Source organism: Parasteatoda tepidariorum, chromosome 7 (assembly GCF_982258835.1).
Source record: "Parasteatoda tepidariorum strain Cologne lab strain chromosome 7, Ptep-v5.0, whole genome shotgun sequence".
Lineage (NCBI taxonomy): Eukaryota > Metazoa > Arthropoda > Arachnida > Araneae > Theridiidae > Parasteatoda > Parasteatoda tepidariorum.
In genome coordinates, this window is record NC_141761.1 from 84,592,818 (window position 1) to 84,606,188 (window position 13,371).

Below are 13,371 nucleotides of genomic sequence, written 5' to 3' on the forward strand. Positions count from 1 at the left end.
TTTTTTTTCCTCATAAGAATTTAGGATTTTTCTTTCTTTTTTGAAAGATGTTTACCTTACCATCATTTTGGAAATAATCATTAGTGTATAACTTCATCGTTTTTTCTTCTTTTTAAGATTATTTCCAAATATTTTTTTTTTTTTTTAGTTTGGTTTAACAATAAAAAAATGACTTTTTGTAGCGATTCAGAAAATCAATAGATAGCGATTCAGAGATGCAATAAAGAGATGCAATAAAGAGATAACAAAAATAATTAAAGAAGAAAGAAATTTACAGAAAAACTGACTTCGAGATTATATCTTTTGTTATTTAATTTTCTGACAATTTTTTTTAAAACTTTTAAAAGAATTTTAAATAAATTTTGTTATTTTTTTTGTCATTTTTCTCCTTCTCCTTTTAAAAATGTTTATCCTTTTTATCTTATAGTATATATATATATATATATATATATTATATATATATATATATATATATATATATATATATATATATATATATATATATATATATATATATATATATATATATATATATATATATATAAAGAATAATAAAAATTTACTGAAAAAACTGCAATTTTTACCCCCTGAACATTGTTTATCATCCAAATTATTTCTTTACTAATTTCTTGTTAATAAAATTGCTTAAAATATTTAGGTTTTTAGTGCATTTAACTGACAAGGGCAAAACTGGTGGCAAAAAATATTTAACTGTCTCAGTTCCTTTTTTAATGTTTTCTTTTTGACTTGAATATATATTACAATAAAATATAATGTGTTCTAGAGTTTCAGCATCTTGACATCAAGAACAATTACTATTCAATAAATTGAACCTAAATTAATAGCTGTTACAATTACCATGTCCTGCAAGAATCTGAGTTAATTTGAAGTCAGTAAAAAAATTCTTACACTTCAACCATAGAAAAACAGTTGGAAAAACTTTTTTATACTTTTCCCATGCAGCTTTTGGTGAAGCTAAGAATTCAGTGTTCCAGTCTAAAATAGTTTTTCCCAAGCTACATATTTCAAGGTGGACAGATGAACATGCTTAGTGATTTTCCTGGTATTTCCAAACTCTGCACAATGAACAAACTTGTTTTTTATTTATTTACTTATTTCAAAGCTGTAATGAAGAATATTTTTCGAAAAAATTTTTAAAAGTACTATATTAAATTTTCATAAAAAAAAACCTACCCGAATTATGCCGTTTTTATTTGTGCTCTGAAAAAAAAAATTGAATTTGCTGGAGTAAATTTATGATCTATCTCTTTAATGTATGATGTGCTGGTTTATCACTATTTCAAAAAAAATATTTATTTCAGGATATTTTGTCCGTTAAGTCTTTTGGTGAGCCTGGAGTGAACAGCATCATTTTAAATTTGGATTAATTAAATAAATTTAAAATGATTTTGGATTAATTAAATAATTTAAATTTATTTAATTGATCAAGGCCTTGGCTAATCGATCTTATTGAAATTGAATTTTTCGAAACATTAATATTGGGCCTTTTTTAAAATTGTTTTTGCTGGTCAAATAATTCTAAATATAAGGTTTTATAAAGATTTTATTATTACTAATGTGATCAACTTAGTAAAAAAAAAATTGTTTCATTTTTAGACCAGAAAGCTAACACTTGCGGAAATATGGCTAGCTTTAAAAGAATACAAAATTTACCCCTCATTTTTGAAATGTCTATCATTCATCATTTCTGAGCAACACTCTCAGAAGATTGAGATGGAATGGAATATTATTAGAAGATTGGACTGTATTTTAATCATACAGTTTTTTAAACAATATTTGTTACATATAGTGTTTAATGTATTATCTTTCAAGTGTGCTTATGTGAATAGTTAGCATATGTTGTTTATTTTTTGTATGACTTATAAAATTTGCGGAGGTTTACATAAATTCTAAGATATGTTACTGAGAGCTCTTTTCGTATGGTGGCAGGTCTGCTTTGGAGACATTCTCTGTTGAACAAAATTATTGAATAATTAATATTAAATTATGTATATAAAATATAAGTGTATCTTATTTTGATAATTGCTGTATATCATTTTAAATTTATTTTTCTGTATTATTTTTTCAGTATATTCAATTACTCAGTCAAGCTTATTTGTTGTCTCATGGATCTCCAGATTTGCAGAATTTGAATAATGCTATTAAATTGTTTATGGTAAAAATTATATATTCATTTAGTTTTAATTCAATTGTTTGTTTGTTTTTCTTTAAAAAGCTTTTTTTAATTAAGTTTTTTTTATTGTTATTTTTATAAAAAGGGCAAAATAAATTTAGCCCTATTTATGTAGAATCCTGAGCATTTTTCTTTTCAAATCAAGTATGTATTAGTATTATTTGAATTTCTCTATCAGAAATATTTACTTACTAAAATTGTCTAAGAAGCAGTATTTTAAACTATGATATATATTTATATATTTTTTTGACATTGAGTATATGTCTTATAATGCAAGCAGTTTTATTTCAAAACCATGTTATTCAGCTTTTGGCAATAATTGATCAAAATTCAAATTCAAGTGTTTTATATAAATGTTTTAATATAATTTTTTTGTCAAAAATATTTTAACACTTAATAAAATTAAAAAAAAAATTGACTAGTAGATTTTTTTTCTAATTCTAGTAGAAAATAATTCTTAATGTCCGCCTTATTTTATTAAGCAGAATCTTCCAAAGATCTAAATAACTCCAAATCTGCTACAGAAATAAAGTATTGTTTTTGAAATGATATAAAAAAAACTAATAGTTTGGTAAAAATTGAGGAATATATATAAGTATTTCCTTTTTTTAAAAATCTTAATTAAAGTATTAAGCTGTATTGGAAAAATTCATTTTAGTGTAAAAAGGTTTGAAGTAAATGTAATGTTCTTTTTTGATGAAAGGATACATATTTTCATGGAGAAAAATGTATGTATTTAAACATATGCATTTAAACATTTTAAAATATTAAAATTACACTACAAATTTAAATGGTTCGATATAGTTTCCTTTCTCTCTCTCTCTCTCTCTTTTTTATTTTTAGAAAAGACTTAAGTGTGCTAGAATGGATTAGTAATTATGAGATTGATTAAATTTATATAGAAAGTCTTAATATGCTTTTTTGTTATTACTATACTTTATTGCTATTATAATGTTTGCTGTTTTTTGAAAAAAGTAATTATAAATTTTATATAAAGTAATTATAATCAATAAATATTTTATCCAGTAGAATGAATGATTATTTTCGATAATCATTTAGTAAGTCCAGTAGAATGAATGATATGTTTGATAATCATTCATTAATTTTAGATAATCATTTTAGTAGATACTTGATTATTATTATTTTTTGTAAAACAATTTCTCATAAGAACCTGCCAGAACTTTTAAAAGAAAATTCAAACTTAATATATTGCTATTATAATAGCATTTTTTATCATCCTTTTGGCAATTATCGCTATTACTTTTTGACATGATTTTGAAATTCTGATTTTTTTAATACTATATTTTTAGGACTCGTGAGTTTCGAATTGCGCATTTTTAATAATTACTTGTGATGTCTTTTATTTGTGCTGAATTCATTGTTAGGGCTGCAAGTTTGTCGTGGGAAAAAAGACCTCAAATTCGCGGGAAATTTGAAAATTACACAAATTATAAACTTAAAATAATTTATTATATAAATGATGCCAAAGGCAGAAATTGCGTAAATGATAAACAAGCTTAAAAATACACAAAAGTATTTCTTTGAATTTCATGCAATATTAATATTTTTATTTAAATGAACAGAATTTTGGTACAAAGTATTGTACATTGTTAGATTATTCTCATTTATCCTTCATCTTTCATCACTTAATACATTTTTATATTTAGAAAACGATCTTTCTGTGTCAACGCTGTTTTTAGGTACCGACAAACTTCGAATTGCCAATTTTGGAGCGTTCGATCTTTGATTTCCAAAACTCGATCAATTTTCCTTTACCAACGCGTAATTCCTTGACTGTTGCTTTGTAAGAAGTAATTGCTGTGAAAACTCAAACATTCTACATTCAAACTACTAGTTACAAGTCCCTACTAACTACTAGTCCCCCCCCTACATCTAAGAAACTGATTCCATATTTAAGAAATCACAAGAAGCAGCCTAAGAAAAATTAACCGGATATGTAGAAAGGCAGTAGAAATTTCATTGCCCAGTGCAATAGCATGTATAACAATTTTTCTGTCAAAGATTTGATTTATAACATTTTCCTTCTTTTGTGATTCCAATTTCTTTTCTACTCTTACTGACTTCAGGAAGGTAATTACCCTCCCTTAGTGTAGAAAGACCACCTTAGTTGACAAGATTGTGATTATCTCTTATCTCTGAACTATTTTCATGTCATTTTGCTATTGATTCACTGCCCTAAATATCTAATCAATTTTACATGTTCAATTTAAGGTTCAGGAAAATAAAAAATTCTGTTTAATAAAAATAATAAATAAAAAATGAAAAAAAATCAAATTTTAAGCAATTTTCACGCAAGTCAAGACATATTGAGAAATTCGCAGATTTTAGGAAAAAAGATGACAATTTCGCAGAAATTCGTGCCGCGACAAACCTGTAGCCCTATTCATCGTCAATCCAAGTTATTTTTTTAAATTGTTTATTAGCAGTTCTTGCTACTTTTTCCATGTGGTACCTAAAAATTAATATCTTAATCCAATTATACTACAGCATGCAAAATTGGAGAAAAACAGTGCATGAATATGTGGGTTTTTTACTGTTTTTAAATGTTATTTCTAATTTTTTGTAGCTTAAAAATTGTTTAAAAACCATTTAAAATTTAACTAGCATAGATTTAATATTTCTATAAATCTCCTAAAGTTGATAATATTTTTTCAACTAAATGTTGAATCTTAAGCCATTATATCATAGCCATTTTATCTAAATATGTTACTAAATTGACTAATAATAAGGATTTAGTGCTAAAACACTGGTTTTATAAAAATTACCATAATTGGTGTCAATATGTCTAAATAAATACTTGGGCATGTGGCCCTTCACTCAAAGAAGTTGTGCACTCCTAGACCGAGCCAAAATAAATCTTAAGGTTAAAGACCAGTTTTTGGCACTATTCACTAGTCCTTGTGGTATGTGGCGTCACTCAAAAGCTCTCCAAATGATTTGAAGCTAAAACTGTTCAATTTCAATCAACTCTCACATGGTGGATGAACAATGTCAAAAACCCATCAAGTTTTTTTTTTTTTTTAAAACTTTGATCACTTGTTTTTTATCAGTTTTCTTACAGTTGTGAAAGCTTGAGTGAATGCGATAAAGTTATTTTCCTTATAAAAATATTTTATTACTTTTTCTTATAGTATCTATTAATAATTACTGACATATGTGCACATTATATCATTTTATATATATATATAAAGTGGTACATTTACACATATATGGGAGTCTATCTGTCATTTTATTTTTTACTTGTATACTCAGTAGTTATCGGACTTAGTTCTTTTTTGTAAAATTTGTGGTCAGCACAACTTAAAGGTTAGGAATTGCAGTACTGGTAAGATATGAATAGAAAAATATACAAAAAAATATATATAAAGAATACATTATAGATATAAAGAATGTATTATAGATGTAATTAGTGTATGAATGTATGTTGATTAAAAAAGGTACAGAGGTTGATATCCATTTGTTTGCGTAGGGGGAAATCCAAATGTTTGCTTCCCGAAAAAATGGTGGATCAGGAAGATCTGCATTTAATGCACATAATTTGGATGGTGCTTTGAAGATAATAGAAAAGTTTGAAAAATCTGACATTGCTCTCATTCCTCAGCATAAAATCTCAAATCCAAAGTGTATTCGTAAGTAAAAAAGTTTTTCTTTTTGTTTTGTTTATTAAATATATTTGTATCAGAACTGAAGCTGTAATAGAGTGTACCTAGTTTGACTCTCAAAACTTCAATTTTAAAGTGATAATTTTAATCTATATAAGTCATTTGATTAAATTATAAATCTTGTTCATAAAACTCTTTATACTGCATTGAGAAATAATTATTTAATCTGTATAACTATGTGTAATGTGTATGTGTAAATATGTATAACTCAATTGGACATTGATTGAATTTTAATCACTTAAGAACTTACTTACTTAATGAATTTTACTATTATTTAGAAAAAGGAAATTCAAATTCAAAATTTTGTATAGGTTTCTGTCTTAAAATAGTTACGATAATAAAATATTGCTATGGCACATGAATTATAAAAATACATGTGTTTGATCAAATCCTTTCCATTAAAAAAAGTGTTTGCAGTTGAATCAAAAGCTCTTTATTGATAATTTTCTATTATCCAACTGACGGAACTTATAAATAAAAAATGAAATTTTTGGCAAAATTTTTTAACGTTTCTGAATTTTTTTCAGTATTTATACAAATTTTGAATATGCATATCATACAGCTAACTGTTAGATTACTTGAGTAAAAGAATACAAAATATTAAATTCTAAATTGACAAAACTATCTTTGAAAGAAACGCGTGTAAAAGCAGCAGAATTTTCAAAAGAAAGAATAATTGAAGCAATAAATAAGACAATGGAAATAATAAAAAAAATATGACCACAGAAGCCGATGTCTTCAAGGGGTACCGGCCTTGGAAGCCATAAAACAAAACCTTTTCTATTGAGATAGAGGACAAATGCCAAAATTAACTTTCTCAGTACCCCGAAGGTTTTGTAGAAGTCCATGAAAAAATACATGAAATACAAAAAACCAAATCAGAAAAGAAATTTCAACAAATCTTGAGAAAATAAAAACTCACATTAAACCGGTTAAACAGCAATTTCACAAACTAAATTCAAAGGAAACTCTAATACAAAAAAAAAAACAAACAAACAATGCCCTCTATTAAAATGGGCAGAATGAAAAAAAGAATAGTAAAAAAAAAAGATTATGTAACAAATTTGTTTATAAAAATCTAAACCATTAAAAGGAACATTCTCAAAAAGATTAAACCTACATAAATCCAACCAATAAGATTTATCTATTTTCTCATTAAATAAATACTTATCGTAAATGCTATTACAAATTTCATTAATCTGTGCATGTGGAATACTTGTGTACAAATTTTCAAAATCAAAAGTATTAATGCTAGAAATATTATTATTAATATAATCCAGAACTTCAACATTACTATTTATAACATTTCCCCAAGTTAATTCCTTTTCTGGTGCTTTTGCTAATATTTTTTTTCATTATTTTGAAGCTAAATTTCTGGAGTATAATGAATTTAATGCTTTTAGATATATTGATGATTTGATTTTGTTTAATTGTGATACTAATTATAATTTTATTTATAGTATTTATCCTAAAAATTTGGTTTTGAAGAAAACTAATGAGAATTGCTTAAGTGTTAAATATTTAGATTTTAAAATTGATATTGTTGATAAAATTATTGAAATTCGTGTTTTTGATAAAAGAAAAGCTTTTAAATTTAAAGTTATTTTTTTCTGCAACTTTAAAACTGATCTGTGTAATAAAATTTTCAAAAATTTAGTTTTTTCACAATTGGTTAGGATTAAAAATATTTGCATTAACGTTGAAAGTTTTCAGGAGACTGTGAATAATTTTTTTGAATAATTTGAGTTATAATGATTTTCCTTTTAATTATTGTAATATTAATTTTTTGATTAAGAAAATGATTGAAGAATACTAGTTTATTATTTCCTTTAACAGGGCGAAAATCAAGTCTTAACTGAGCAGCCCCAGTTGAGCATTATACTAATTTGTTACATAATCTTTTCTTTTACTATTCTTTGTTTCATTCTGTGCATTTTAATAGAGGGTGTTGTTTTCTTTTGTATTAGAATTTCCTTTGAATTTAGTTTATTCTTGAAATCGCTGTTTGACCGGTTTAATGTGAGTTTTTATTTTCTCAAGATTTGTTGAAATTTCTTTTCTGATTTGGTTTTTTTGTATTTCATGTATTTTTTCTTGAACTTCTACAAAACCTTCGGGATACTGAGAGAGTTAATTTTGGCATTTGTCCTCTCTCTCAATAGAGAAGGTTTTGTTTTATGGCTTCCGAGGCCGGTACCCCTTGAAGACTTCGGCTTCGGTGGTCATATTTTTCTTTTTATTTCCATTGTTTTCTTTATTGCTTCAATTAGATTACTTGAATAATTTTAAACGACTAAGTAAATATCAAAGTAAATATTGATCGTGTGTATTATTTTTAAAACATTATTTCAATTTAAATTTTGCATATCAATTCTGGATTGTTTGATTAATTAAATTAGTGATATTGCTTAGAATTTTTTTTATTGCATAAATTTTATTGCATAAATATGAATTAAAGTTTAAAAATTGATGTACATTAAAACATAAATTAAATAAAGATAATATTGATCTTAAGTATTATGTATGAAACATATTTTCAGCTGTTCCTATTAATGCAAAGAGAACTATTGCTACTAGCAAAGTATTTATCTATCCTGAGTTACTGCCAACTTTTGGTTTCTGCAAGCCATATGTTGTTCGTAAGGCACAGTTCTGTGCAGCAGAAGATAAGTTAGTAAATATATTTTTTATTTTTACTAATGTGTTTGTTCTTATGATTATTTTGTTATAAACCATTCAATGCTCAGTTCTCTATGATACATATGAATTACATTTACTTACTAAGTTTCGCAATTCTGTAAATAAGGGCGTGAAATTTCCAATCACTAGCTCGCCATTAGCGATTGGATATTTAGGGATGGCAAGTAAGTTTTGTTTTGTGAAATTTTGTATTTTGAATCAGACTACCATATTTCCCCTGGAATTGAGAGCTTGCTTTTACCTACTGTAGATCGGCATGTCACAATAGACCAGTGTTTCCCATACTTATGACTTTTGTGTACCCCTTCTAAATTTTTCGTAATGCTGTGTACCACTAATAAAAAAATGAATGTATTTTTAAAAAAATATGTTTATCTTTATTTTTTGGTATAAAGTTTTGTTAATAAGTTAATTTGCATCAGTGAGAAGGATGATATTGTTTTTGCTGTGATAACAGTTCATCATAATTCGGTTATCTTGTGGTCAATTTTAGTCTGAGATGCGATTCCACGTACAATAATCTATTTCTTTTTCGAATTAATGTCCACGAAAGCTGAAAAAGCGACTTCACATAAGTTTGAAATAGGAAAAGGCAAAATGTATTTCAAAACTTTTTCTGTTAAAACTGGATATATATTTTGCATTTGCAGCCAGAATGATATTAAAAAACACTCCTCATGTTCATTTTTCAAGAAGGATAAAAATTATATTTTATAAAAATAATCAAAATAAGTAGAATTTATTACAAACTTTTACTATAAAAAAATTGCACAAAAGTTGAAAATCACAACTGGCTGTTGGCACTACTAATTATTAACTATAAACTCTGCAAAAAATAGCCAATAATAGAAAAATACATAATCGTAAATTTTCATGGCTAGCTTTGTTTTTAAATAAAATTCTTTGAAATTTTCGTTTGTTGCAAGATATTTCGCATAAGAACGCGATCCTCCGCTAAACTGTTCCCGTACCCATGGGGGTACGCGTATCACACTTTGGGAAACACTGCAATAGACTGAAGATAGAATAAAGAGACACTTGATGATTTGCTTAGTCTCTATAAATTGATTCTCCCCTATAATAGATTTCAGCCCTAGGTGACAACCCTAGATTTCAGCCCTGTAAGTGACAATTGGGAGTTTAGTTCTAACAGACACAAAGTATGCAGACACAAAGTGTTAAAAATATGGGAACGTTTTGGATATTATTAATTTCTGGTGTTTTTTAGATTTTAATATTTTTTTATTTTAATGTTGTTCCAATGATAATGTAATCATTGAAACTTCTTGGTTACCTTATTTCAGTTAATATTTTTATTTTGTGACAAATATGGTTAAATTTTTCAGTTTACGGCTTTGGTATCAAAAAAGTTTTTCACGCTTTATCAGTTAACATTTTAAAAATTGTTTTCATTTCTCATGAAAATAGTGGCAATTTCTGTGATCTCTCTCTTTTTTTTTTAATATTGAAGCTTTTGAAATTTATGTATGTTAACTTTAGGTGTTGCAAACTACTTCCTTTCGGCTGTACCAAAGCCACAATTAACTTAACTCAAAATTTTTTTTTACTTTGCTTTTTTAAATATTTTGTTTTACTTTATTAAAATCATTTGTTTTACTTTATTAAATCATTTGTTTAACATGTACTTCTGAAGTTTATAATGATTTAAGACTTTGATAGAACCTCTTCCTAACTATTCTAAATAAATAGATGTTTTTATGATATATTTGTATTTTATCTATTTTTTTTAAAATCAAAATTTAAAATCCAAGCATATATTTCTATTTTTTCCAAAATAACCTATGATGTCTGATTAAATTGAAAAATAAGGTTATTTAATGTAAATTTTGAAGCACAACAAGCCTTTTCTCATATTATTTACTTATTTATTATCATTTTTCCTAGTCTTATAGCAATAGGACTAGAGCAATTTTCCAGTTGTGATTCAACTATGGACATGATTCATAAGTGGATATTACCAAACAAAACTGTTTCACAATTAAAAATTCGGATAAAGGCTTGTAAATCCCCAAAAATGTCAATAGAAAATCCAGTAAAGGTAACTTTTACTTCTAGTTTAGATTATTCTACATAGTAGGATTATTTAAAGCAGGGCTCGAAAAACCGTCCGTCCGTCCTCGGCGGTCAAAAATTCCCTGCGGACAACAAATTTCTCGAATCCAGCGTTCGTGCGGACGGCCGTTTTCCCGTTAATGTTCGTGGTACATTTTAAATTTTTGTTATCTTTCAAGAGTCTAGCTCCTCACTTCTAAAATGACCCTCTAATCTCGAAATACAGCAACATACTGCGCATGGTGGAATTGATGTTTTCTCTGTCTGGGAGTACTGCAGCGGTTGAAAGGGGCTTTTCTGCAATGAGCTTACAAAAAAACACATTACTTACTGGTGTTAAACAAGAAGCGTTGAACGCTTTTATGAACATCTACCTAAATGGAAAACCTCTTTCAGATTTCTGTGCAGAAACCTCTGTAAATCATTGGCTTGATTGTGGAACTGGAAAACGTCATATTTGATTCATTTAAAAAATGCAGTACCATCGGATAAATTGACATGATAATTGGCAGATAACTTAACCTTTATTATTTAAATTATTTCATCAAAGAAATAAATTATTTCATTATAGAAATACTAGGTTTTACTATTAGTAACCTTGTATTTCTTTTATTACTGTATAATGTAATCCTAGTAACTACTAGTTCATTGTGCAATTTGTATAAATGTTTGTAATAAATAAGAGAAAATTATATTTTTATTTATTTAGAAGCGACGGGTTAGTTTCAAAGGAGGACGGGTACATTGTTGGACAAGCCGTCCTCAGGGACGGGTAAAATTTCGGAGTTTTTTCGAGCCCTGATTTAAAGTACTGCTCTTTGTATAGCATTGCATGTAACTGAATGAGAACTATGTATTTTAATATTGTTTTATTTATAAAGTTTTTTTGCATCATAAAATAATACAGCTCCAAAAAATAAGTTTAACTTTTTGTCATAGTGAAATTTCCTTTGTTTTCTCATAGAATTAATGTAAAAAAAAAATTTTTTTTTTTCATAAGGCATGACTAAAAACTTGGATTCAATTCTTGAAATAGGATAAAATCATCCGATATAAATAATAGCAGTAAATAAATTAAATTCATGAAACATACAAAAGTCCAAGGTTAAATTTAATTATTAACAATCTTCTTAAAATGTGTCCGCAGTAAAATTTTCATATAAATTATTTAGAGGAAAATGAGGTAACACCGGGTAGCTAATATTTGAAGGTGTGTTGGAACTAAGCTGTTTGACCTAGAAATAATCAGATTTAATTGTGATATTCAATGTTTAGTTGTGTATAATATATCATTCCTGAAAAATCATAGAGGGACTCCTCTTTTTTTATAACTGATTTTTTTACAGAAAAATTAAAATTGTCCAGTCTAGTTGATTTTTTGCACTTCCTGGTCTCACCCCAATTGTGGGGTAAGACCAGACACACTTCTTAAGTCTATGGAAAATTTAGAAGTACTTGAATTTTAGTTTATGTGATATATGTAAATTTTATTCCCATATAGATTTTATTTTTATCGTAAAGGGAGCTATGTAGAGACAATTAGCGTAAATGTTCTTTTGCTGACTTGGTGCTAATTTAAGAAAAATATTTTTTTTAAAATTATAGCAACTTTTTTTTCATAAAGGGATCAAAAAATTGCATTGCTTGGGGTTTGACAAAAATGTTGATAAGCAGAAGAAATAAGAAGGAAAAAAAAGAATCGAATAAAATATGCTTCATAATGAAATAAAATATTTATAGTGAAGTAAAATATGCTTTAATAAGTTGAATACATTGTTGTTTAGATCTTAGTATCAATTCAAATTAATGTCATTTTTGTATTATGTTCTACATAGAAAAAGCAGGAAATAGGAGAAAATTTGCAAAATAAATAAATAAAAATGAAAGGAAATAAAATAATTAAACAAAACAAAACAGAATTGAAGGAACCTAAAAACGAAACAAAACTAAAGAAAAACAGGAAGAATAAAACAATATTCTTTAGAATAATGTGTCTTTGTCAACTCACCATCGCATCGCATTGTCCCAGATAAATTAATTTTTTTTCCGAATGTATTTCAATATTGCTGAAACAAAAAAAATTTAGGTATACAATGTAGATAAACTCCAAATGAAATATCAACATGCTTAATGAAATCCTAAATGACTTAATAATAAAAAAGAAAATTAATTGAAGGTTTGATGCATTCCAGAAAGTAAGAAAAATATTGAGTCGCTGTGGTTATAAGCTGTTATAGAGATAATGAGTATATTCAATCAATATAAAAATGATGTGTTATATTATTTTGCTTAAAATATTTTTTTTTCTGTGATGTATATTTCACTATAAAACATTATAGTATTATTGTTTTCTCATTATAGACCCATGGGTCATAATATTGATTGTAATTTAAATTAATTGGAGCTAAATTGGGTGCAAACAAACTTGATGTAATCTTGTTTTTTTTCCCAATATCATTATTTTTCAAATCTTATTTTATTTTTTCAGTATTTTCTTGAGCACAAGGTGGCTCCTCCATACCAAAGAATTGTTCGAATATTTGATCCTGATAATATAAAGATACCTGCTGAATATCCTTTAGAAGTTCTTCCAAAATGGATGGTATGCATGCTGATCATTGCAATAGTTAGTGCAAAAATAAAAGAAAATAATTATAATGATACAAACTGCTTCAATAAATTTTTTAAGAAATTTGTAGTATTGTACTCTTTCTTTCCCCC

At 26.4% G+C, this 13,371-nt stretch overlaps 1 protein-coding gene across 2 annotated transcripts in view; it reads left to right on the top strand.

Moving 5' to 3' along the window:
• Positions 1-13,371, top strand: part of mute (gon-4 like protein muscle wasted) — a 56,235-nt gene that overhangs the window by 16,771 nt on the left and 26,093 nt on the right. For both annotated transcript variants that reach the window (XM_016055043.5, XM_087168161.1), the window contains exons 9-13: positions 2,090-2,176; positions 5,685-5,844; positions 8,418-8,547; positions 10,483-10,636; positions 13,139-13,252. In XM_016055043.5, coding sequence (XP_015910529.3) covers positions 2,090-2,176; positions 5,685-5,844; positions 8,418-8,547; positions 10,483-10,636; positions 13,139-13,252 — 645 coding nt within the window. The remainder of the gene's footprint in view (positions 1-2,089; positions 2,177-5,684; positions 5,845-8,417; positions 8,548-10,482; positions 10,637-13,138; positions 13,253-13,371) is intronic.